Source organism: Rosa rugosa, chromosome 4, assembly GCF_958449725.1.
Source record: "Rosa rugosa chromosome 4, drRosRugo1.1, whole genome shotgun sequence".
Lineage (NCBI taxonomy): Eukaryota > Viridiplantae > Streptophyta > Magnoliopsida > Rosales > Rosaceae > Rosa > Rosa rugosa.
The window spans coordinates 7,743,992-7,769,950 of NC_084823.1; the positions used below are offsets into that span (position 1 = coordinate 7,743,992).

General features: G+C 38.7%; 1 protein-coding gene and 1 long non-coding RNA gene across 3 annotated transcripts; both read right to left on the bottom strand.

The window, feature by feature from the left end:
- Positions 1-995: 995 nt before the first annotated feature.
- On the bottom strand, positions 996-13,791 carry LOC133743264 (protein ALTERED SEED GERMINATION 2). Of its 2 annotated transcripts, none has more exons than XM_062171131.1 (20): positions 13,553-13,791; positions 13,360-13,428; positions 12,048-12,125; positions 11,453-11,587; positions 11,257-11,364; positions 10,987-11,115; positions 9,576-9,691; positions 9,370-9,487; positions 9,019-9,124; positions 8,785-8,930; positions 8,523-8,690; positions 8,316-8,426; positions 7,285-7,396; positions 5,663-6,012; positions 4,494-4,584; positions 3,933-4,028; positions 3,777-3,847; positions 3,550-3,677; positions 2,653-2,765; positions 996-1,406 (listed from the first exon to the last, which is right to left on the bottom strand). In XM_062171131.1, the coding sequence occupies exons 1-19, from the start codon at positions 13,649-13,651 to the stop codon at positions 2,678-2,680; spliced, it is 2,319 nt and encodes a 772-aa protein (XP_062027115.1). In that variant the 5' UTR covers positions 13,652-13,791; the 3' UTR covers positions 996-1,406; positions 2,653-2,677. The 2 variants fall into 2 exon arrangements, with proteins under 2 accessions (XP_062027115.1, XP_062027116.1); XM_062171132.1 differs by having other exon boundaries at positions 2,653-2,759; positions 13,553-13,790.
- A 4,929-nt stretch (positions 13,792-18,720) lies between these two features.
- LOC133742666 (uncharacterized) lies at positions 18,721-21,108 on the bottom strand. The gene is made up of 4 exons (XR_009862666.1): positions 20,903-21,108; positions 20,453-20,624; positions 19,298-19,354; positions 18,721-18,908 (listed from the first exon to the last, which is right to left on the bottom strand). It is a non-coding gene; the product is annotated as an uncharacterized LOC133742666 (long non-coding RNA).
- Between the last annotated feature and the right edge of the window lie 4,851 nt (positions 21,109-25,959).

Consider the following 25,959-nt stretch of genomic DNA (forward strand, 5'->3'; position numbering starts at 1 on the left):
GGATTGATGGTTGGGCAGGAATGGTGCCGAGGTGGTTGCAAGTGGAGAAGGGGGGAGGAGAGGGATGAGAGATTGATACTTTGGGTTGAAAATGTGCACGACTGCACGTCCCCATAAGTTTGAAAATTCAAAACTTCTTCTCTCTTGCTTCCCGCGCAAAGTTCATTTTCTCTTCTTTTCTTTTTAATTTTTAAGGTCCAAAAACAAAAAACATAACTAAATCTGTTTTTCTTATCAGGACCAATAAATTTCGTACAACATATTTGATTATAAACAAATTATACCTTCAAGACAATCGTATCACATTTACTGACTGACGTATTCCTTGTACTGACTGACGTGTAGGAGGATATGGTGGTTGTTCGCGTGGATATGGTGGAGACGAGCCCTCACCAGTCATAAAACTGCCGACCCGGAAGGCCTACCGGAACTATGTATGATAAGATATGAAATTTCTGGACACCAAACGAGACAACATCAAACAAATCTCAACCGTGTGCTAAAGAGTAAAAGTTGTTTATTAAACCAAAGGTATTCGATAAATTCAGAAATTACCCAACCAAAGCACTGCCCTGCGCAAACTCGCTATCACACTACATTATTTTACGTACTTTCCTTCATCCCTAACTCAAAATCACATAGGAACTATCCAATCATGCAAGGATGAAATTTTAAGTACATTGTTTACAGTCATAAAGTAATGATGGTTGTATGGTAGATTATATCACAACAAATGCGTCTTTCCTAATTCCTTTAACTCATGATGCACACATCAAACAATTGTATGCGTCGATTAAGGGGCAACAGTGGGAGTGTGTGGTCGGGATAAAAGTTGAAATTGCAGAACGTATGAAGTTGCAATCATAAAGGATTATATTTCTAACCCTTCCACAGGTCGGGGCTGACAACTATATTCCCAACCTGACGTCATTGGCATGACTAACATAACATACTTCAGCTTCAATCAGCAAGTGAAGTATCACAACGAAAACAGGTTCAGTGAACATACTTGCGGAAATCAGATCAAACAAAACAAAACAAAAAATGAGTTGGTAATATATACATATATAGTTATCAACTCTAATACCCAAAAAAGAATTCTCTGATTTCTTATACTGTACACAATATTGACATTAAGGAAGAATCAAAATAAATACATAGTAAGCATGAGAGCCAAAAACAACACACAAACCGAGAGCATTCTCAAGTTGAGAATCTCTACTATACTATACAGGCAAGGAAAATGCTTGGAGGGGGATAATGACAAATTGTAATGGGGAAAACTTTACAGCTGAACACAGCATAGCAGTGCCTCTCTATTTTTGCCTTATTTAGGGCTATCCCATAATGCTTTCCATGATCCACAAGATTCCTGATTGTCTCATTTACAGTCGAGCATAATTTATCTGTAACAACAAAGAATCATACACATCTTGTCAAAATCTATAAAACCCATTCTCAGCTCAAGGTAAAAAAAAAATGTCTGCAGACTTCCAACGTCTACCCGTCTATCAAATTTAAACTTGAGGTTTCAAAGTGACACAAAGCATGACCTAACTAGGCTAGTGCAGAGTCGTTAAACCATAACAGTTTCTTATCAAAATATGGTCACACCAACTTTTTTTTGTTTTTTTGGATAGATGGGGCATGGTCACACTAACTCTACCATTTCACAAACTAAGGAATTATATTATCCTTCTACCCAAAAATGATAATGATCATGATAACAGTAACGAGGTTTCAAAGTGAACAAAGCATGACCTGACTAGACTAGTGCAGAGTCCGTTAAACCATAACAGTTTCTTATCAAAATTTTGGATAGATGGGGGCATGGTCACACTAACTCTACCATTTCACAAACTAAGGAATTATATTATCCTTCTACCCAAAACTAATAATGATAATGAACCAAGCAAATCCATAATCCCAGTAAATAAAAGTTTGAGGAATAAATTTTGGGAAAATTGTTTGGAAGTCATTGGGTGCTGATTCCAATTTTCAAAGGTTAAAACTTGTCGGATTTGGATTTTTGAATGAGAAATTTGAACGTCTCTATCTTTGTTATGAGTAATACTGATAGAGCCAGTATCGACTAAAATAAATTCATAAAACCTTTGACTCTTATTTGGATCACTTGTAACAAAATAATGTGAGTAGATAGTTTGAATAATAATAATAATAAACAATTAAACATCCTCAAACAATTAAGCTGTTGAAAAAGTTGTAGCATTTACACAAAAGAATTCCTTATATCTATAAAGGAAATATACTACGCTAAAGTAATTTTCATAATTCAACAACAGTATGGTGGAACATAAGCTCACAGTCAAAATTTGAGTCCAAAATAACCTTAAAACTCTAACTGTATACCTTGTATCAATCCCCATATTCCTTTTTTAAGACTATTTTATCAGATTTAAGTCCATGTGTATGGGTATATATACTGCGTTTGTCTGGTCGTGTGCCCGGGCACATACAATTGGAATACAAATTACAACAATTCAACACTTCAAATCAAAACTGTGACGCATCAAGCTAAGGCCCCTACATTGAAATTCTTAACTCACTATGATGCCACTCCCTAACCATGTACATGAAACTCTGGAAGAACAAGAATAAAATGAATTTCAGAGATTAAGATATGATCTTTACCTCCATGCTTCAGTTATAACCTTGTTTAGCTCTGAGCACACTCAAACGGGTGCAAGCTTCCTTCAGTAAATTCATGCATTCGAAAATGCTCCAAAATTTCAGAACGGCTGTACCTAGCAAAAATTACATTAGTCATTGGATGAAACAATATACATGGGAAAGGCTACATTTAGACTACTTGAAACATCTAAAACACCATTTGGATTTTGGACAATCACAAATTTGCTTCAGTCATCTTAATCTCAGGGTTTGAAGCATAGACCTCATACATACTAGGTTTGAAGTTTCAGGCTAGAATAAGAAACCAGTCGTTAGCAAAAACATGAATATGCATGAAGCTATCATGCATGAGAACTTGCAGAGTTTTTACAACTGCATAGTCATCTCTATATCAGAGGTTGAAGCATAGGCCTCATACATGTTCAGACTTAGTCAGTTTGAAGTTTCAGCTTCCAATGGAAACCCTCGGTCGCCAAAAACATGGATATGTGTGAATTGAGCCCAGCATGCATGAGAACTTGCAGTGCTGAATAGCTACAGTTCCCTGTGGAACATTCTATAAAAGGCTCAGGAGAAGGAGAGAACTGGGGTGGTAATCATGGAATATACAGTTTGATAGGCATGCTGTTTTATAGGTTGTATTGTATAACTCACCAGTACCAAAAAAATCTGTAAGTTACAATCCGTACCACTGACCTAGATACATGGCATGGAAGTTTGCTAGCAATGGTAGCAAACATGTGGGCAAACTTGCCAACCGAATTTCAAAACAAAAACGAATGAAAACCATATGGAAGCACGGACCTTTCCTTTTATAACATACAAAATCAATTTAAAAAGAAAAAAAAATTTCTTTACAGCAAGTGGGGCAAGAAATCAGAATCTAATAAGCCTTACAGGATGGTTTCACGATTATGGCTTAATCTGCGCTGATTAGCTGACAAAACGCTAGAAATGTTAGCAGTTTCTGGTCCAGCGGCTCCACCAGCTACAATAGATGGGACCGAAGCACTTGGGGTCCATAACTACAACAATCAACCAGACAAATATCAGAATGTTTCCTTACATCACCCAACCCCAACCAATAAGAAAAAAATCAAAACAATTGAGTTCAGAATACTCACCTTTATTGTACTGTCAATCCCACTAGTTGCCACAACACAATCGGAGGGATGGCACTGTACACAGTTCACAACTGCAGAGGAACATGAAAAATTGTTATGAAAACACTACAGGAAGTTGCTACTCCCATTATTTTGTGCTGCAGGGGAAAGAGTTACCAGCTTCATCTCCTTGAAGCATTTTTATTAGTCTGCCAGTTCGTTTCTCCCAGATAAACCATCTGCCATCATCACTTCCACTAGCAACATATTCACCTGCAAATCAATACAGAAAACAGTATTTATGATTATAACAAGCTTCCTGAAAACTCAAAACATTTTCTTTTGATATATTACTAATAACTGAAGCAAACAGTCAAGATCACGAATCTTGGCATCATCAATATGCATGTTGGAGGGCATTGATGCATTCATGTGTGCGCGCGCACGCGCTCTTTGACCTCTTATAAAAACCATAAACTTTGAAATATAAAGGAAGATAAATCACAAAGAAAATCTAATCACCAAATTTTGAAACACAAATATAGCAAAAAGCTTGTCATGAGGACTTCTATAACAAGACATTGCGGGAAGCACTCTAGCACAGTGCATAAGTAGAGAATAGAGGTATGCGGGTCATTTACCAAAAATCCAAATTTTTACATTGAACAGTAACATTCAACCCTGAAGAATGACTGAGGACTCATAATATTGCATGACATCCTTATCCCTAAGACATACCTCTCTGGCCAAGAAAGCTGGCTTGTTTTATGTCAGTTCCAACATTACAATGACCGACATATCTCTGTTTCATATCAATAACTGCCGCGGGCTGCAACATATAATGAAAAAGAAATGACACGTGAATTACATTCATTTGAACAGACTATTTCATTAATGTTAAGGAAAAAAACAATAGGATTTAAATTTGAGGAAATCCTGCATGAAGAAAGGCAATTTGACCAACAATACAAAACAACCAGTGCGAAAATAAAATGAAATTCCCTATTGCTGAGGCTGATTCAGAATAGAGAAAGAAAGGGGAACTAAACCTAATTCATGACAACAACAGCAACACCACCACCAACAACAACAACACAATGTGCTAGGCATAACTAAGGTCAACATTTTTTATCAATTACAACTATAGGCCATAATACTGAAAGGCCATGCTAAAGATGCCATAATTTCTTGTGCAACATTTAATCAAATTATGTGGCATTTCTTTAACACACCATGTCATGTGGCGTTAAAACGCTGGCTTGACACCATGTCTCTAGCAATGTCCAATGTCTAAATACCCCATCGTGGTTAGATGAGCTAAATGAAAATGTGGTTCATTTAACATTATTAATTTTAAAACCGTATTACCATAAAGCCACTTTATAGACAGTCTCACATAACAAATATCCAAAATAACTGATAAGAGGAAACCAAACAATTAAATCTAAAATATTGAAGTAAAAGATGATATCCTATGCTTCTGCCAACCCTACAAAAGTCAATTTATCTTCATGCATCCTTCGTTAAAGGGCATAGGATCACCAAAATAATACAGCAGATGAAGAATATTTGATGTGCATCCAATGCAAAAATCAGGTCGAAAGAAACAAATAGGTGACAAAAGTGAACCACTTTTTACACTAAACAGTGATCCATTCTTTCACCAGTTGGTTGAAAGATTAAAAACAATTGTAATCAAGCCTTAAAAAACATAGCTAAAAAGATATAACTTCGCACAGCTCCGTATAGAATAAAGCCTATGCAAAAGCGACTCAACAACATAGGTATGTCATCTACGTTTCTTTATAAAAAAATATATAAAATATTAAAAGAAAAAAAAGTGACTCAACAAAACCATTACATATCACCAATCTGGAAATAGTTTACACCATAGGTATGAAAAGGACCTGATACGGGAGTCTTTCATTTTGAGATGATGATGAAGGTGATCCACAAGAGCCATTTGCCCCTTCAACTTCTCTAGAAGAATCACTTCTTCGATGAATTCTCAGATTTACACTTCCATGTAGAATATTGGGCTCGATATCTTGCTCTTCATCACCTGAGATGGACGTTTCAAAGTCCAACTCCAATTCCTCGTCATAATCAGAATCCTCTCTTTCAGATCTTGGACCATCTTGTGAAGCTTCACTATTACCCTCAGATCGGTAAAGTATGTCACTAAGGGATAGCACTCTTCCCCGAGGTTCAGACCTGGGTGCCCCATCATTTGGCTTACCATTTCTCTCAGACTCAGCTAATCAAAGAACTATACAGTTAATATTACATAACAAGAATAAAGATAAAGATGCAAGAAATAATGTCCTTAATATTCTCAATCTATTCATTTTAAGGACGACTTGCAGTAGACTTAAATATTTGAATGAGTAGCAGTGACTCAGTGAGGTACATTTGATCTCTTTATATCACTACTATATTTAAAGGCTTCCTTTAACTAACTAAGTTGAATCAAACGGTAAAAAAATTGCAACTTTTTCTCATGTTTAACTTGATGACAATACACTGATTTGAACCAAACAGCTTTTTCTGTGTGTTTTACTAGACGGTGAAACTAAGGCACTGCTCTTATTATTGGACATGGAGTCTGGGAGTTCAAACTCTTCAAAAATGGGAAATCAACCAAATAAAGGAGAAAACATATCTATAAAAAGCAAAAATGGCATCTATTTAAAATAAACATTAGTGACATAGCATTGACCACCCAACCAGGCTGGAGAGAAAGGTGAAGAAAAGGATAATCAATAATTAGGTTGATGCATATTTTCCCACCATATTAGAGATAAGGTTATTAAAGCATGAGTAAGTCCTAAAACAGGTCAAGAAATAGGGGCACTGACTATCAAAGAAGAGACAGATTCCACTCCTTTCCAACTACATTACACCATAGAGTTTGTATGACACTTCCACGAAAAAACTTTGTTGGACACCTAAGGATACAATAATTATGTCCACTATGTCAGCTCTCCCCATACTCTTCCTTAGGGAAGGGGGAAACCCTCCTCATACTTAAACAGTTTCATACTTGGAAAATTTGTAGAGTTATCAAGGTGTTCAATTATCTGTGTCATGAAAATGAAAAAGGTTATATTTTCATGTTTAATTTGACTTCATTAATATATGGTTCGTTCCCAAGACTACATATTCAAATTCAGAAGATCTTTATCCAAATGAACAAGACAAATATATCAGCAGGCCATATATCCAGATTTAGGATGTTGACATGCCAGATATGGACGTGTCTGTGTTAACAGAAAAAGTAATGTCTGTCTACAACAGAATATAACAAATTGTAAACAATACATTACTCCGGTATGCTATTACCCTAGTTATCTAAAGGTTTTAGTCTCAGTTCAACATATAGAGGCCACATCGTTACTACACTAGATAAAATTAACAGCTGAATTAAAAATCTATAAACCTGCAGTAAAGTATCAAAGGATGCACTCAAAAATATACAATCTACTTTACTGGGAATCAAAGAATGCACAACACACTCAAAGTCACAAACCTGCAGCAAGCTTTCTTTTTACACTCTCCAATTGTGCTGTTACCTCAGGATTTGACGGAGCTAAAGATTGCGCTGCCATAGCAAATTCTACAGCTTCTTTATGTTTGGCCAACTGCAAGAAAATAGCATTCATCAATAAAAAAAAATACTTTACCAAAAACAAAGACAGGTCCAAAGTCCATACTTATCAAACTTCTCTCACTTCATTCATGATCTAACACATGTTTCTTAGCTATATACAGAAAACATATAATCATAAAGTAGTTTATCAAGCCAAGCTGACAACATTTTGAGAGCAAGAAGCACCAGATATTGCATGAATATGTGATTATACTCTGGCAGAGATATGACGGGGTCTATTAAGCCATTGATGCCACAACTTTATATCTGCTATAGTTTCCTTTGAAGAATAGTATCAGGAACCCAGCTGCGTAAAAATAATGAACAGTTTTTTTTTTTTTTTTTTTTGTAACAGATAAACCCAATTCTTTAAGAAATTTGTTCACAGCATTGCTCCTCAAAATAACTGATAATTAGCTTCAAACAAACCCTTGCTTTCACTACAGGTCTGTCAGCAAGAGGAATAGGAGCCAAAAGTGTTTTACAATGCTCAACTATTTCAAATTGGAATTAGGATAACGGTACTAAGTAAATGTGTATCTGAATTTCCACTACCATATCCACAATTGTCAAGTTGAAAAACCGTCTAAAAGAAAGCTTAGGTAACTATATGGTTATAGATAAGCTACATGTTTCCTTTCCTTATGTTTATTATAAACTTTTCCCTTCTACAATTCCTTGCATATGTTATGGTAAGTGGAAAAACAAAGGTCAAAAGAATTTATATATTTGGCGTTATCCTTTGGTGGCAATATTGCAGTAGCTTTTAAATGGAAAAATTACTTTATCAATCTTATCTGTATATATAAGTACAATTTATTTCCTAACTCCAATTTTCCTCCACCCCTAACCCATCCAACGAAACAATAAAAGCTCAGACCATCATACACTCAAGTGCAGTACAATATTACCTGTGATAAAGCATCAGACATATAGTAATGAGCTCTGAAAGAGGAGTTATCAATTTTCCGGGCATTATAGCAATCTCTTATAGCCATATGAGCATCGTTTTTCCAATTACGCTGGAAAAGAAAAAAAGGGAAAGAAGTAAGCCCCAGAGAATCTCAAATTAAGGTACCATAATCCAACCATGTAACTTTGCTTGATATCAAAAGAACCTTCAGCAACAATGCGGCACGAGTACAAAGACAATCATGCCTTAGTATGGGCCCAATATCGCGACCATATCCATCCAGCACCTCATTGCATGCCTCAATGCCATGATAAAAATTCCCCTCCTCCAAGGACTTCTCAGCAATTTGAGTTAGTTTACTGCACTTTTCATGCTGCAGCAACTGTGTTAGATACTAGCAAAGACAATCTCACAGAAAGATAAAAGTGACAAGAATGACCAAAATCCAGAAGCAAAGATGCACACACCATAGCAGTGGCCTTGCGTCTTTTAGGAAGACGACTTCTGAAGACACTGGATGCTGGTTGCTGCAGTTCTAGCCCATTCAGTATAGGTATGAAGCTCATTATCTTTGAAGCATCTCCTGAAGTATACTGCACAGCACTTCCACCAGCTGCAAATTGCAAAAATTAATTTAAATTATTAAGCTGGGTTTTTTCATATCATACCATTTTTAAATTATTCCAGGCTGATTAAAATACCATGATTTACGTTCATCAAATATACATGCTCCCCACTATAACTAAGTAGAACCTCTTCTCCATCTGGGCTAAATGTAACATGAGTTAAGTGCAAGCTTGTACGTCCCTGAGAAATTACATTAGAACAGCATTAAATGTATGTTTTGCAAGCCAATTCGCTATAACTTCAATTAGTAATTAATATCCAGAAGTTTCATTGGCAATTACTTTTTCCTATTCTAGAAGAAATTGGGTGCAAGAAACAGGATGCACCAAGGAGCTTTATGTTTCAAAAGGTAAAAAAGTTCTTCTAATTCTGACACAAGGATCATGATCAAATTTCAGCAGTTTAATTAGGAACTGTAAACTAACACGATCAGAGAGATGCATCGGACAGAAATAGTTAACACAAGGAGGTGGAGACGTCCTTTTCCGGCAGGATGTCAGAGGAGGCAGCATCCTTCTATCATATAAACGCGCAAATGCATCACTGCAAAAATTCAGAGAAGACAAATTAATTGAAATAGAAAGAGTAGCTGAAATACTTAACCTCGTTGATAAGAATCAACAACAAATACCTCCCACCAACTAAAAGCAGATGAGGCCTAGTGGAACTGATATCACAAGATTTTAGAGCAAATGTTTGTTTCGGGGGATCAGCTAGTGACTTCTTTGCTCCAGACCGCAAGTCAAGCTGCAATAAAGAATTGTATGTGAAATTGATTCTAGGCAAGGTTCGAAAAATCGCTAGGCGCTAGTCGGGCGGTGGCTAGGGGAATAGCGCCCAGGCGGATTTGTATTTTTTAATTTTAATTTTAATTTTAATTTTAACTTTATAGCATTTATTTTATAATAAAGACTATATCAAGACTTAATGCCTATATATATATATATAATTATATATAGGGAGTGTGTTATTGTCCCCTTCTATCCAAAAAAAAAAAAAGTGTACTTCATCCCACATGTCCTGGACTATACGTCCAAAAGTTCACCATTCTTGCCACGTGCCTCGATCATGAGATAAAAGTTTCTTGACCTTTTCCCTTAGCGATTTATCTCCCTCCACCCACTCAAAGCTGTGCTTTGATTTTTCATTCTTATCTGCAGCTAGCCAACAACAATGGTGAGTCTATCCAGAACTCACCCCACAACGACGCCATCCATTAAATTCCTCAAAAGGGCTTCAGCTGCAACACCTCCGTCGTCATCAATATACTCCGAGGACCTCACCAAGCGCCTCTCCTCCGAGCTGAGCAGAAATACTAAGAAAGCCCTCCTCCTCTGGATCCCGACTCGGCTACTTGCGACACACCATCTTCCGTCAAGCCCTTACTGTCGTCGATCTCCACGCAGCCACCAAAGTCATCTTCTCCCAAACCCCCTCCCAGATCCCCCAATTCAAACAACTCTAGTCCAAAATTTTCAATACTCATCTCGACCGCCTAACACCTAATCATCTACCCGCCCAGGCGCCTAGTCGGCTGCCCAGGCCGCCCAATCCCACCGATTTGCCATTAATCGAGTCGGAGAGCTGCCGCCCAGCGCCTAGGCAGCCTGGGCGGCCGAGTTTTAGAACACTGATTCTAGGAAAGGGGCCAAAAGAGAAGCACCTAAGATTCTGGCTTCCATATATAAGTTTACTGAAGAAAAATGCAGCAAAAAGAGCTTCATATTTACACCAGAAAAGTGATCTATAACAAATATTTAATGCAGATGAAATTTTACATTTAGGCATCTATTCTGGTGCCTGGTCAACAGAGCTAATTTCATGTGGTGGAAACTGTGGAATCCAGTTTTCAATGTCTTATTAATGTCTACACAAGGATAGGACCTATTTGGTGGTAAATGATGGAACTTACATAAATCTCTATCAGAAGAACTTGTGAAGCAACAAGAGTTTATATCTCTTACCAAAGGTCTAACTAATAAAACTACAAAATGCAACTGGGGTTTTCATCTTATATAAAATGAATTTGAACAAGCACTTACTAAAATGTTGCGACATTCTTGATGAGCAGATCCAGCAGGAGGGCAAGAAGTACCCTCTCGAAAGTCATGCTGTCTCAAAGTTCCATCTTCACTTGCACTCCATACCACATTGGGATTCCCAACTTCAACCTGAAATAAAGAAATGCAGTAAGTACAAGAACCCAGCAAGTAAAGACGAGTTTGATATACATGAAACAATGAACATCCCCCCACAGAATAAGTATAAAAAATGAATTGAATGTATACTTTCTCTAAATCCGAAATTCTTACAGCTAACTTTTTTACTCTTCTTGTGTGACATTGATACAGAGCTGATGGAGGAACTGCATTATCTTCAGGTCCTCTCCCACTTAACTGAGACAAATTAAATAACCGAACCTGCAACAACAGAAGGGCATATAAATGCTAGTTAACTATGAGTAAATAGAATTAGCAATTAACAACTGAGCAAATGTTAAAACATTACTTCTGCATCTCCAGCTCCAGAGACAACAAGCTCATCAGAAGTTTCAGGGACAAATTTTGTACAAAATATGTTTGCACAGTGCCCAGTCTCAATAGAATGCAAAAGCTTCCGACCGGCATAGCTCCAAATATTTATCTGCACAACATGAAGGTATTGACAATTTTTTGCATGTTGCAAATGCATGTTGACAATTTTTTCAAGTCTCGAAATTTCATCTTCTTTTGATTTTGGACCTTAGAAGCGTTTCCAAGTTCTTAACCACAATGACAACAAGATGATCCCAATGAATTTAGCTTATGTTAAGCTCCATATATCTCATTACATAATTCTTAATCCATGCAGAGATAGTAACAGAAAGTGCGTGTAATAAAATATTAAAATAATTTCCACAGAAAAGTTTTTGATCCATACAAAGCTTGCAGGATGAAAGTAAAAGTACTTTTGATCATGAACTATGTCCTGAACACATCATGCGTGAAGATTTCCTTCCATAATTTTACTCTTCCTATTCATTATGCTAATGTTTCTTTCATTTTATTACCTATCTATCACATGGGATAATGTGAAGTGACAAATTAAGATAAGACTAGCATACCCGTGTGTCGTCTGATCCAGATACTAAAAGTGAACCTCTAGAATTCCAAGCAATCGAATTAACACAACCCTGATGCCCCTGTACACCAAAAGGAGATATGTATAGAGAGATGAATACTTAATCAGGGTGACAATGCACCACCAGAGGGTCATAAAACGACAATAGTAGAAATTCCAGCTTAAATAACAATAACGATAATAATTTACAAATGAAGAGAATTTTTCACAAATGTCTCAATAAAAAGCATAAACAAAGATATCTGATAGGGGAATGAAGAATTGTTCATTAACATCAGTAACCATAGCAAATAAGGTAAATACAAGTTCATGACATTACTCCAGAGTGAATATAAGATGGCCACCATTTCAGATTTTCTAACCGCATCCTTCACTACATAAGCCTATCCTAATCATTATACAAGTTTGATACCAATAAAACTTGAGCGCCAATATTGTACCATTGTTTTTGTGTATATATGCCAGAAGGGGGTTTCATCTATACACTACTTCCATTTACTTAAAACATTTACAACAGTATATTTATCATCAAGTTCATAAAGTGTCTCGGGGAACATGTAAAATGATGAACACTGGTATAATATCTAGGACCCTGAATCATAAGTCATAAAAAATGACTTTAACCCCATGTGCAAGAGTTTGATCTGCAGTTATCACCACCATGAAAAGTTCACCCAGCTGCCCCACAACTTTTATTACAATGTCCAACTCAACCTGCGATAACTAATGGAAATCTCCTACTCGAGCACAAAAACGGGTGGTGTTTCCCAGATTAGCGATCTAATTCAGTATCATCTTTAAGCGACTCAAGACAAACAATTTGATCGTATTCGAAATGCATTGCGTTTACATTTTCTTAACTGATGCATAAATACCTACATCCACATAGAACTAGTTAAACAACGTTAACTTTAACTGCTAAAACACAAAGTATTCAACTGAAGAACCGACTCCTTAAAAGTCCGAGCGTCTGTACTAATAAGCTCTAGTTAAATTCAGTTGAGAAGCTTACAAGAAGAAATCAAAGGCCTTAATTATACCAATAAAATCCCTTAATTTTGCAGTTGGTGGCAACAACGAGATTACACAATAGAAGATTACACAGTCTTTGGCTGCTTAATATTACGAAATTCCAAAATTCCCTAGATTATTATCACATTCTTTACTTCACAACTGCATCTACAGCATTACATTATTAACAAACCAACAAAATTGATAAAAATTAAAAAATTAAAAACACAGAGAAAATGAATGATGCATATTTACTAAGAGGAAGCGGTGAGGTTGAAGCAAACCTCCAACTCCGTTTCCTGAGAAAGCCGCCGTACCAATGACGAGTGCATCTGCAAGCTGTGATTAACATCCTACACACACAACACGAAAAAAAAAAAATCATCATCCACAAAGCTCCAGCAATCAATCGAAACCTAACAAACAATCACAGAATCGAAACCCTATCCGGTCAAGAATCGAAGAGCAGCTACTCACTTGACGAACGTCGAGGCATCGGCTCTCAATCAAGTCGTGGATGTTGCCGTCGTGAAAAGGCACGGCCTCCATTGACGGTCGTGAAAAGCTTCCGATCATCTCTGATTGCTTTGCTTTAGTCCCCCCTCTACTTTTTTTTTATATATATAATTATTTTCCGGGATTTAGACGAAATGATGATGATGATGATCCTTTAATAGGGATAGTGGTTTGAGAGAGTCTCTCTCTCTGTGTGGCCGTGTCGCGTCGTAGCACTCACCCTTGTGCTTTCTAGTGACTACGGCCTCCTTTGTGGGGACCTCATGTCACACGTCAGGTTTTTGTAACCGCCAAAAAAAATTCTAGTGTGACGGACCAAACGACGACGTCTCATTGAGCTGTGCGAACTGCAAAGGAGGTGGGAATGTGGGATGTATGAAGACATATGAGGCCGATTCGTGTGACTTAAGGTTTGCCGTGTACATTAATCTTAGAATTATTAGAGGATGCAGAGTCTGGATGGAGAATTTATTCTTGATGCTCAAAAGAAAATACGAAAAAAGAAAGGGTTATAATAATTTTCTAACTCTAAATTGTCCAACTTTATGAGTGAAAATGAATTTGTAAACCTATACTCGTACACAAAACATTAAAGGGTGGAAACTCTTTAAGATTGGTTCTCTTTGAAACAGGTTATGATCACTCATACTACATTGGTATATAGTTTTACCAAATAATCACATTATTGTTAAAGGAAAAACACATTATGTGTCTTCGTCAAAGTGACTGACGGAGAGGGAATCAAGAAATTAGCAATTACCATCAATCAGCATCAATTACAGATCAATCAGCATTTAATGTCATCATTGTAATTTATATTTCCGTTGTAATTCTCTCCCTATATAAAGGGACTATGAACTGAAATGAATAGGTTCGAACCCCGAAGCTGTCAAAGTGGCCAGGCACTGTGCTGCAATGCACAGTTGGAGCATTTCACATGCGCCGAAGGGGTTTATCTTGGGCCTAGGAAGCCTTTGGGTTCCCCTTGACAAAGTCAAAAAAAAAAAATGAACTGAAATGAGTAGACCAATTCCAATCTCAATTTTACTTTTACACGTTATCAGCACGCTCGGAGCAAATAGTCAAGAGAAAAAAAAAACTCCAAAACCCTAGAGAAATATAAAAAAATCCAGCCACAAAGCCCCCACAGCCGGCCTCATCCTTATTCCGCTCACCACTCCAGCCTCAATTCCGTCGCTGCTCCTCATACCCGCGCTGCTGCACCTTGCCTCCGATCCCAGCAGCCCACCGATCGCCTAGCCGTGGCCTCACCTCTGCCTTCTCCTCTCCCCGGCCGCGCAGCTCCACAGCCGGCCAGCCCCGATCGCCATCTCTGACAGACTACCGGCGCCGCCCTTGAAGACCCAGACCACCGGCGCCGCCCTTGAAGACCCCCCGATCTCGATCTCGACATCGACCCAGACTGCCTGCAGCCTCTACCCGCCTGCAGCACCAGACCCGATCCGGACCAGATTACCAACACGCACAAGCAGCCCAGCCCACTGCCAAAAAAAAAAAATCCTCGTGACCCACTGCTGCAAAGAGGGAGGAAGCGGACCATTTTTTTCTCAAGCACAAAAACATAGCTACGCACGCCTGCATCAACACGCGCGTGCGCTAGGATTGTTTTATTTTCACGAAATCAAGTATGTTTTATTTAAGGGTAATGATGAAAAAGGTCACATTAGAGTGTGAAATGATAAAAATGTCACCTAGTTTTCCACTTGATAAAAAGGTCCATTATGAATTGTTAGTAATATTAATTTAGTCATTTTAAATAATAAAGTAATGTTAAAAAAGGTCAGTTTTTAATTTTTTGATTCCCATTCTGTCCTTAAAAGGCAACTCTCTCTGTCTCTCTCTCTATCTTCTCATCCTCCACGGAGAACAGACCTCTAGAAGCGGTTCCCTACCAGAGAACCTCGCCCGCACCGGAGCTTACTCGGATCTCTTAGTTTTCATCACTGACGGCGAAGCCGGTATCTACTTCTACAGTAGCGCCTCTGATTTGTTATCCACAATTGGAAGCAGGAGACAGCGAAATGAGCCAAGACGCCAAGAGAAGAGTTCTCGGGACTGTGCCGACGAAGCCGAATTTAGACGACCGGAAACCCTCGCCGGCTGTCACCACCTCCACCAGCAAGCACGTTTGTTGTGTTAATCACTGGATTTGATTCGGAAATAGGTTTTTCGCTTAGGGAATTATGGTTTTGTTCAGGCATTTGAGACTCATAGCGTAGAGAAGGACGTCGCGAAAGGAGTTTGACTCCAGGCACGGACCTATCTGGCATTGCATTGTCGGTCGCAATTTTGGTAACTCCTTCAATTTTCAGTTTCATTCTCTGGCCTTCTTTTTTTTTCTGTCGAGGTGTTTTGGTCAAGATTTAGTATGTGATAGAATTTGAGTGATGGTGAACAAATCTAATGGATTGTGTTGTGCTTGAAGTAGCAATTTTGATGAGAATGGATAATGTTGTTTGAGAAGGAATAGATCTAAGCGTTGATTAATTCCAGGGTTACAGTTTTGTATGGCAATTACAGTTTTTTAAATTGAAAAGTATAATTGTAGTGTTAGGATTTTGTGTGGTTCTGAATCATGAAGTGTTTCGATAAGTAAAGATTGTGTTGAAGACTTGAAGTAAATGTGGAATGTGTAAATCCTCATTGTTTCATTTGATGATTGCTCAGATTGGTAGAAATGAGAATTTCAAAACATTACTGAAATAGAGAACTGAAATCTTTGCTTCCTGTGTAATAATCCGATATCAGAAACATTATAAAGATGTTGTTTGGGTTTAGAACTTATCTGATAAGATTTCGTGTGGTTCTGAATGATGAAGTTTTTGTTTGATAAAAGATTGGCTTTTAGGTTCGCTTCGATCTCGGGTTATGGTTGTCGGTTACGGGTATTTGAATTGTTGAGTATCTATCAGATCTAAGTTTTTGTTTGATACTACTTGAATGGTCCAATATGATTGTTTAGTAGCTGAAACTTTGATTGTTACTCCCTTAATTTGGTTTTAGATTTCTCTGCTTATGTTACCCAAATGATTTTCCCATTCACATGGAATTGTAGAAGTAAAAGGAAGAGTATGGAATTGTATGTGCTCGTCGCAAATGCATTTTACAGCAAAAGGCATTGGCATTGATAAGATCGTACTATTCGTTACAACTCTAAGTAGGTCAAACTACCTTTGAATCCTTTATCTCTCAAGTCTGGTTTGTCACCATCTAGCCAAATATTCTTCATTCCACTTCCTGGATAAATTTTGAGCTCAAGGTTAGTTACAGTTATGATCTACTGAGCTCTCATACCATGTTGTCCAGTTCTTAACTACCTCTCCTGGTTTTGTTTTCCATTCTAGTGAAATTATTTGGCTCTAACTATGTATTTATTTTTCATTTGTTTCATCTCATTTATAATCTGTGTGATCATCTGTTCAGTTTTTGGTATATGCAACTGCGGTTTGTATTTCATGGTTTTACTACATCTGATTTTAGTAATTCTGTAAACTCTGAGAACTCAAATTTGATATGAAGGTTTATTATGTTTAAGCACGTTTCTTTTCAAAACAGATGCTCTAGTTTGTTTACTCACTCTGTACTGCAAAAAGAAAAACTATTCTCCATCTACAAAGCTTTTTCTTTATGCATTTACAAGTTTGAAATATGAAGTTTTTTTTTTTCAAGAGGCTACTGATTTCTTCTTAACTATATGATAATGATTCGAGTATTTTCACCTCCTCAATGTTGAACCCAGATTTATTTTAAGAAATGAATTTCTTATCTTTCTTCCTATTTTAGTCCAAGTCTGGGCATACTTTGTCAAAAGTTTTATATCATAACCATAACACTTCTTGACCTTCAATTGATCGTTGCAGCTATTTAGCCTTGCCCTAATGTATATTTCCTTATAAAGTGTGCTGTCAAGCATTAGACTCTTTGTCTGTCTTTCAACAGTATGAATCAGATGAAACTTACTGTTGATATTCTTGTGCTGTGTTCATTGTATTTGCTAGCTTTAAAGACAGTCATGTATCATCTCCACTCAAAAAAGCTTTAAATCTTCAGTCAAATAAAAAATTGGAATCGAATTGTTTTGTTTCATAATCAAATACAGAAATAATTATATCATATTTCAACTTATAATTTCAAATTGATAGTGACTTGGCTAGAAATTGACAGTATCATGGTCAGGACGTGTATAACAATGACATGGTAAGTGACACACAACTTGGCTAGTGACATGATCAGTGACTTTGTCGATGACTTGAGGTTAACAATAACTTGGCCAGTGACAGAGCATGTGATATGACCAGTAACTTGGTCAGGGATTGACAGTGACTTAGCCAGGAATTGACAGTGACATAGTCATGGACGTGTATAACAATGACATGGTAAGTGACAGACAACTTGGCTAGTGACATGGTCAGTTACATGTCAGTTACATAAAAAGGATTGTCAGTTACATGATCAGTTACATGGTCAGTTACATGACCAGTAACTTGGCCAGCTAGTGATCTGGCCAGTGAAGTCACAGGCCATGTCGTTGTCAGTGACATGGTCAGTTACCTGGTCAGTGACTTAGTCAGTGACATGCCAGTGACTTGGTTAATGACTTGGCTATCAACTTGTGATCAACATTAGATATGACCAGTGACATAGCCAGTGACATGTTCATAACAGAGACATGAGGTTAACAGTTACCTGGTCAGTGACTTAGTCAGTGACATGGAAATAACAGTGACTTGGCCAGTGACTTGGTTAATGACATGTAATTGACAGTAACTTGGTTAATGACTTGGCTATTGACTTATGATCAACATTTGATATGACTAGTGACATCTTCATAACAGAGACATGAGGTTAACAGTTACCTGGTCAGTGACATGCCAGTGACTTGGTTAATGACTTGGCTATCGACTTATGATCAACATTAGATATGACCAGTGACATAGCCAGTGACATGTTCATAACAGAGACATGAGGTTAACAGTTACCTGGTCAGTGACTTAGTCAGTGACATGCCAGTGACTTGGTTAATGACTTTGCTATCAACTTGTGATCAACATTAGATATAAAAATAATTACAGTGACTTGGTCAATTCAGAATATGCCTAAAACTTGAACTGCTGCAAAATGTCTATAAAAATAATGTTTCATTAAAGAAAACTAAACATAGAAGTGACACCATAAAAATATACAAATTTAGTAAGCTAGAGTTTACAATTGGTTATGTTTCTTCTTCATTATCCTCTTCTTCACTTTCTTCCCTCTGTTTTCTTTTACCCCGGCCCATGTGTCATGTTTGTATATTCTGTACAAAATTGTGAAAATGAGAAGATCATCAGTGATTTTGACAATAGTGACATGGTCAAAGACATGTTCATGATTATGACATGAGCAGTGACTTGAGGTTAACAGTGATCTGACCAGTGACCTCACTAATACTGCATATAACAACACATAATTGGTATTTGGTTGAAAAATAAATAAAAGTGGTTGGTTGAATTTCAGGTAGGTTTACGAATGTCATAATTAGTATAACTAGTAATGCAAAAGCTATAAAGCAATGAAATTAACCACAAGCTACGTAGCTAAAAAAGCCTTGACACTCTAGGAAAGAACAAAATACTGCAAGCTAAGCAACTAAAAAAGCCCCAATTCTCTGCAAAAGAACAAAATGGCGGGAGTACGGAGTACTACCTTCAAAAGAAGGCAATTGCTTATGTTCTTTTTGATTGGTTCCTCCACTGGTTGCAGCTAGCATAATAAACAGATTATTACAACCACCGAAAGTCCAATAAAAATAATGCATTTCTTCATTAAGCTAATCCATGGAACTTCTTGCATAATATAGCAGTATACAAACTCTAATTCCAACTCCAAGAAGAGGTTGTGAACCACCTGAAGGATGAATAAAAAATAACCACGTACAAGGTTCTACATAACCTCATCTTTCTTTTCGGTCTCAGCCTCTTTCTCCTCAACCTTCAAATTCTCGAGAAGCCCAGCAGCTGCACTAGCATCTTCATTTTCTTCTTCAGGCTCTTGGGACTCAGCAACTTCCTGGAACTTATCCATGAACAACCTGTTATCTGATACAGAAAAAGAACGACCAAACATCATCAATAAAAAGCACACACCAAGTGTACATGAAAATTGTAGAGCAATTGAACTGTATTTAGGATAACCTAACTAAAAATTGTCAAAGCAACCGGTTTTTCTCAAGAGTTAATATAATGCAGAGAATATAACTAAATAGTCAGCGGTTTATACAAAAAAAAAAAAATCAAAGTTTAAAGCTGGATCTTGATTCTGATACATTCAGAAGGAAGGCATCTTTGATTTTAGGAATGCCACCACCAGATTTTAAAGATGATATGATCTGATCTAGCATGCTGAAAGAAGCTGAATTACTCAAAACCAACATAAATGTACGACACAGGAATCTATCTTCTATCTTCAGTGCAGTATTATGGTTACTGACTTCTCCAATGACAAGGAAAAAATATGACACACAATTAATTTTTAGAACTTAAACCATGAGTCCCCATAGATAAGGTTGCGCGTATAGAGAAACATAAGACTGCAGAAAATAATGCTCTAGCTACATGCCACATAAGAATCAACATTCAGCATGAATTCAAAAATTTAAACTCCAGGTTTTTTTCCTGCCAACAACAATCCCTGTAAACAACTATCCATCAAAACTAACCCTGTACTGCATAAAATGTCACCGAATCAAGGAACAAACATACAAAATCTATGACAAACCAATTCATGACACTCAAACTCTAGTCTTCCTGATCATTAAACAAAATTTAAGATTAGTCCAGAAGGCCAAAGACAGAAAGTCACCTCTCCCAGCCACCCCTGCATCAGAGAGGAGCACTATGCCAAGCCCAACCACACAGAAGGCTGCACCAAACAATTGCCATAGGGAATATCGAGCGCCAAGGAAGATCCATGTGAGAATTAGCACCCAAAAGCAGGTAAGTGAACAGGGTCTGTGTAATCGGCGTATCCAGACCTGCATTCACATCGAAGAACCATAATCAAAATAGAAAAGGTAAGAAATTTGAAATGGGTTTATGTGAGAGTTACCCAAATTGACAAGCTTGTAAAGAATCAATAACCAGATATCAAAGCAACAAAAGAAGAGGCTTCACACTCGAGTTTCTTCTCCAAATTCTCAGGCAACAAAGCAAGTAATCTACCAAACAGAAGCACATAGATACATTCTAGCATGTGAAAATTCGAAACAAAAATTGATTAATAATATTGAAAAACTGAAAAATCAGAACTTACAGTGATGAGGGGGTGGATCGCGGCGGCGGCCACGAGGCGTTTAATTTCAACGTCGCCGGATCGACCTGAACGATCTAGAGCGATCCGATTAACGGCGAGTCGTCACCGCTTCAAGAATTCATACACCGATCCTCAACGACGCGTCATTCTTCGCCATTCACACTCTCTCAAGGTATGTGTCTGTGTGGAGGAGGAGAAGAAGAATAAGCGAGAGAGAGAGTTCAGACGGGTTTGAGCGAGATAGGGAGTTGCCGGTGGCAGCTTTAGTAATTATGCTTAATTTTAGTGGCAGATTGTTAATATGTGACCTTAATTATCATAGGAACATTTGTGGTATCTAGATTATAATAAGACACTTTAAAATGACCTTTTTATCATTGTCCCATTTATTTATTTATTATTTTTTTTTTTAACCAAGCATGTGAATTTTATTTATCTTTTCTATTTTTAAGCATGCTTTATACTTTATTGTTTATGCTTTTATTAGATTTTATTATTGAGCATGTTTAGTTAGATAATTTTGATAATTTGAAGCATGCCTTGTTATTTATGTTTTATATAATTATCTTTAAAAGAATGAATATATATTTTATTGTTTATGGTTTATTATGAAATTTTGAGCATGTTTTTATTTTATTTACGCTTATATAAATTATGCCTACGCATGCTTTGTATTATGCTACTGTTTACATTTTTATTTTATGCATGATATATTCTTGCTATTATTATGTGTAGTATATAATTTGTTGTATATTTGTGAAATTTGAGCATGCCATGTAGTTTATTTTTATATGTTATGTTTAAGTGTGCTATGGTTATTTTTAGAATGCAACATATACAATCCGCTTTGCCATGATAATGAAAATTCATGCGCATTATACACACACACTTACCGTGATAAAGTATTTTCACATAGCATCGGAAAAAATGTGACCATTACGAATCTTGGTCTTGAAATCTAATTTATATGTTTGGAAAATAATTCACGTGGATGTCTTTATGACTGCGTAATTTATTTCTTCTCTCTTGTTTATGTAGATGGCTGATCCAACTCGACCTGAATTTAACATTTTGGACTCAGAAGGACTTGAGTACCACCGTTGGGTTTCCGATGTAGAAACTGCCTTTGTGGCAAAAGACTACACTGCCACCATCAAAACTCCCACTGACCCCAAAGACGATGGAACTGTTTGAACCCAAAATAGGTTAAGCTCATCTCCATTAGTGCTTAAGTGCTTAACCCACCATAATCCTAATAAGTGCTCCATAATCCCATTAAGTGCTCCATAATCCCATAAGTGCTCCATAATTCCATTAAGTGCTCCATCATGATTTGTTTAGGTTAAGCTCATCTCCATTAGTGCTTAAGTGCTTAACCCACCATAATCCTAATAAGTGCTCCATAATCCCATAAGTGCTCCATAATTCCATTAAGTGCTCCATCATGATTTGTTTAAGATCAACCACTATAGCTTGGTAGCCTATATATAGAGACTAGAAAGAAGTAAAGAGAACAGACACAATTCATCAACTAATCTCTACGACTACTCAAGTCTTCCTAGAGCAACCCCTCTCCTTCTCTTACCGGTGACCACACTCCAGTCCCAGAATCCTTAGGAGCCGACTGTCAGTGCCACCAAACCCTCTGTCAACGTGCTTCGGTCCTAGTCTCCTCGGGAGCCGAATGTAGTACTGCAACCACAACGGTTACGGAACCAGCCAAGCAAGGGTAACGCCCTCGCAAACCAACCAAGCTAAAGTCACGCTTTAACAAGTTCTCCCCACTTCCCAGTGATTTTCGCTCTGCTCGATCTACGATGTCGAGTATCGATTGTGTGATTTTGAAGAAGCTTAGCAAAAGTCCTCACCACGAGGCACAAAGAATCCCGCGACGAGGTTGGTGCTCTCCTCGTCCACAATCGCTTAAAAGAAGTCAGGTCAAGGGACACCCCCGACGACCGCACCCGAACGATGCTGGCACGCCCGCACAGAAAAGAGACTGTTGACCAGCTGCAACAAAACTGGAGCCAAACATTTTGGCACGCCCGATGGGACCTACTGCATAGCGTTTCTTCGCGATCGCAACCATTGGGAAGTCAAGCGCAAACCCTTATCAAAAAATTTACGTTAACTGCCCGAAACACAAGACCTCCAGTTACAGACCGCACTCGCTTGCAAACTGTCGTGGTCTTTCCCTCAATCCGCCATCGACCGGGATGACAACCGAGCAAGGAGGAAATCGACAGCCTACTACTAAAGGTGAGAAAGTTCCCGCCGCCCAGCCTAATGAGGCTGGCGATGCGTCTAGCATCACCCAGGTAGCCGCGAGCGCGGTTACAACTATTGACTTTGTTCCTATTCCCGTTCCAGAGAATGCGACCATAGAAGTGCGGCTTAATATCCTTCACCAGAATTCTGCTGCATACCATGAGAAGATGGAAAAAGCCATTGCGGAGGACCGCCGACGGCTTGATGAGTTCACGATCTCGGTCAAGAGGCTTGAGCTAGGGGCACAACAAACACAAGGGCAATTGGATGGCATGAACTAAAAAATGCAGAAGAACCACGAAGAGTTGTTGGCCGCAAGCAAACACATCGCCACATATCTTGCAAATTCCTTACCCCAGAGGGTACAAGACTATCACGTTCTCTACCTTCTCAGGAGAAGATGTCGAAAGCGCCGCGGCGCATCTGATAAGGTTTTGGGTACAGTGTGGCCAACACCAGAACAATGACATCTTGAAGTGCAAGATATTCGCGACTTCTTTGTCAGGGACCGCCTTCACCTGGTATACCAGATTGCAGCCAGGGTCTATCGCGGACTGGCCGGCGATGGAGAAGTTGTTTAGAGAAACTTTCGGGACCATTGAACCCGAGGTAGACCTAGCTTCGCTCACTCAGATGGCTCAGCAGCCAACTGAATCCGCCGTCACATATCTCCAACGCTTCCTGATCCAAAAAGGGAAGTTGAACATGGTTTTGCCTGAAAGAGAGTTGGTGAAACTGGCAATCAAGGGCTTAGAACCTCGCCAGCGTAAAAAGCAACATGGTTGTACGTTCAACTCTATGGGAGAATTAATCACAGAGGTGGGAAGCTTTGAGCATCTGCTCAGGGAAATGGACTCCATGAGGAACTCCTCCAAAGGAACATACATGCCTGGGAATCGTAGGACAGTGGCGCCGCTGAGCCAACACTCAAGTTCCTATGACCCTTACTTTAGGGGCGAGGAACCTGGCACGGCAGAAGCTGAGGAGTCAGAAGAAGATGAAGTAGCAGCGCTGGAACTCACCGGGAAAAAGGCTTCAATACTAAAGCAACTAAAGTTGTGCAAAGAGCCGGTGAAGCACAAGTCAGTGGTTTTCACCAAACCAGAGTTCGCGAGTAATACTTACGACGCGAACAAAGAGCATGAAATCTTGGATGAAATGATCGCCGCGAAGATGGTGAAAACCGACTTCGGCCCATTTCCCAAACCAGAGCAGCTAAGGAGGAAGAAATACTGCAAACTCCATAATATGTGGAATCATAATACAGTCGATTGTATTAAGCTGAAGGATCAGATCCAAATCTGGTTAAATAACGGTAGTTTGCAAGTAGAGGCGCCGACAACAGCAGCAGCGTTGGTGGACCTAGATCCCTTCCCAAATACCGGCATCAACATGGTGGACGTGGCATGGGGTGCAAAAGATCAGCAGAATCAAAGTCCAGACCACACTGCTAAGGATTTCAAAAGGGCTGGAGACAAAGCCGCGAAGCGGGAATCCAAGACTCGTTTACCCATCGTCCTATGCTCGCGGTGCAAGCTGGAAGAATGTGACACTCAAGCGCTGCATGAGGAAACATCCCAGACTGTCCGCTTTGGATCTCTGCCGCCAATAAGGTTAGTATCATCTTCTAGAAACTTCCAACCATGTAGCCCAAGAGTGCACAATGGTTCAGAAACTCCTTCTCCAAGGGACTCAAACTTATTCAAAAAGTTGAAAGCCGCAAGGGAAGAAGGGCAGGCAGATAAGCGGCAATGGGTTTTAACCAGACCTTACATTCCGCCGGCGTCAACGTCCTCCATCAAAGAAGGGAGATGGTATACACAGAAGAAGGGCAAGGCGGTGGAGATAAGCTCTTCAAGGAAGAGAAAACTCCAACGGAGGTTTGGAGAAGCAAAGCGAACCTTGGAAGCGCTAGATCAAGGACTGATCAAACCATCGCAATTACTGAAATCTCCATAAGAGTATCAGAGACAATTGGAGGCACTGGCCTCCAAGAGATTCGTTTCCCGGCTAGTTCAGAAACAGCAGCCCAAAGTATCGCGCGAAGAGCGAAAACCACGTGCCTCCAAGAGCAGTATTCAGGAGAAGTCCCTAGTTCCCGCGAGGCGAGAACCGCCGCCAGCTCATAAAGTCAATGTTTAGCTAAGAATATCTCGCGAAGGAAGAAATAACGAGCCTTCAATCTTTGACAGGCTTTGGGGCAAAGATAATTGATCCGCGACAATGATATGAGACACTTTATGAGACTCTTTGGGCCTACCGCACATCTAAGCGGAATCCCACCGCGACAACACCTTATGCTTTGATGTTTGGCCATGATGCAGTCCTGCCTTTGGAAGTCAACGTCCAATCATTACGAGTTCAAGAGCAACATCATCTCATTGGAGAAGACTACGTTCAGGCTATGTGGCAGGAACATGAAGACCTTAGCGAAAAGCGCTTGGAGGCTTTAGATAGTTTGGTCATGGAAAAGCAACGAGTCGCTCGCCCCTATGACAAGCGGACGCGGGGAAAGAGTTACAGCGAAGGAGAGTTGGTTTGGAAAGCAGTTCTCCCGCTTGGCGAAAAGTTAGATGATCGCGGCAAATGGACTCCAAGATGGGAAGGCCCGTATATCATCTATAAAATCTTAGCGAAAGGAGATTTTCATCTCAAGGACCTGGATGGAGATGTCCATCATAACCCTATCAATGGCAGATACTTGAAAATATACTTTCCCAATGTCTGGGACTCGGAGAAGTCGTAGACAGTTTCTTCGCATAAGACATGGGGGGAAATTCTAGTGTTCC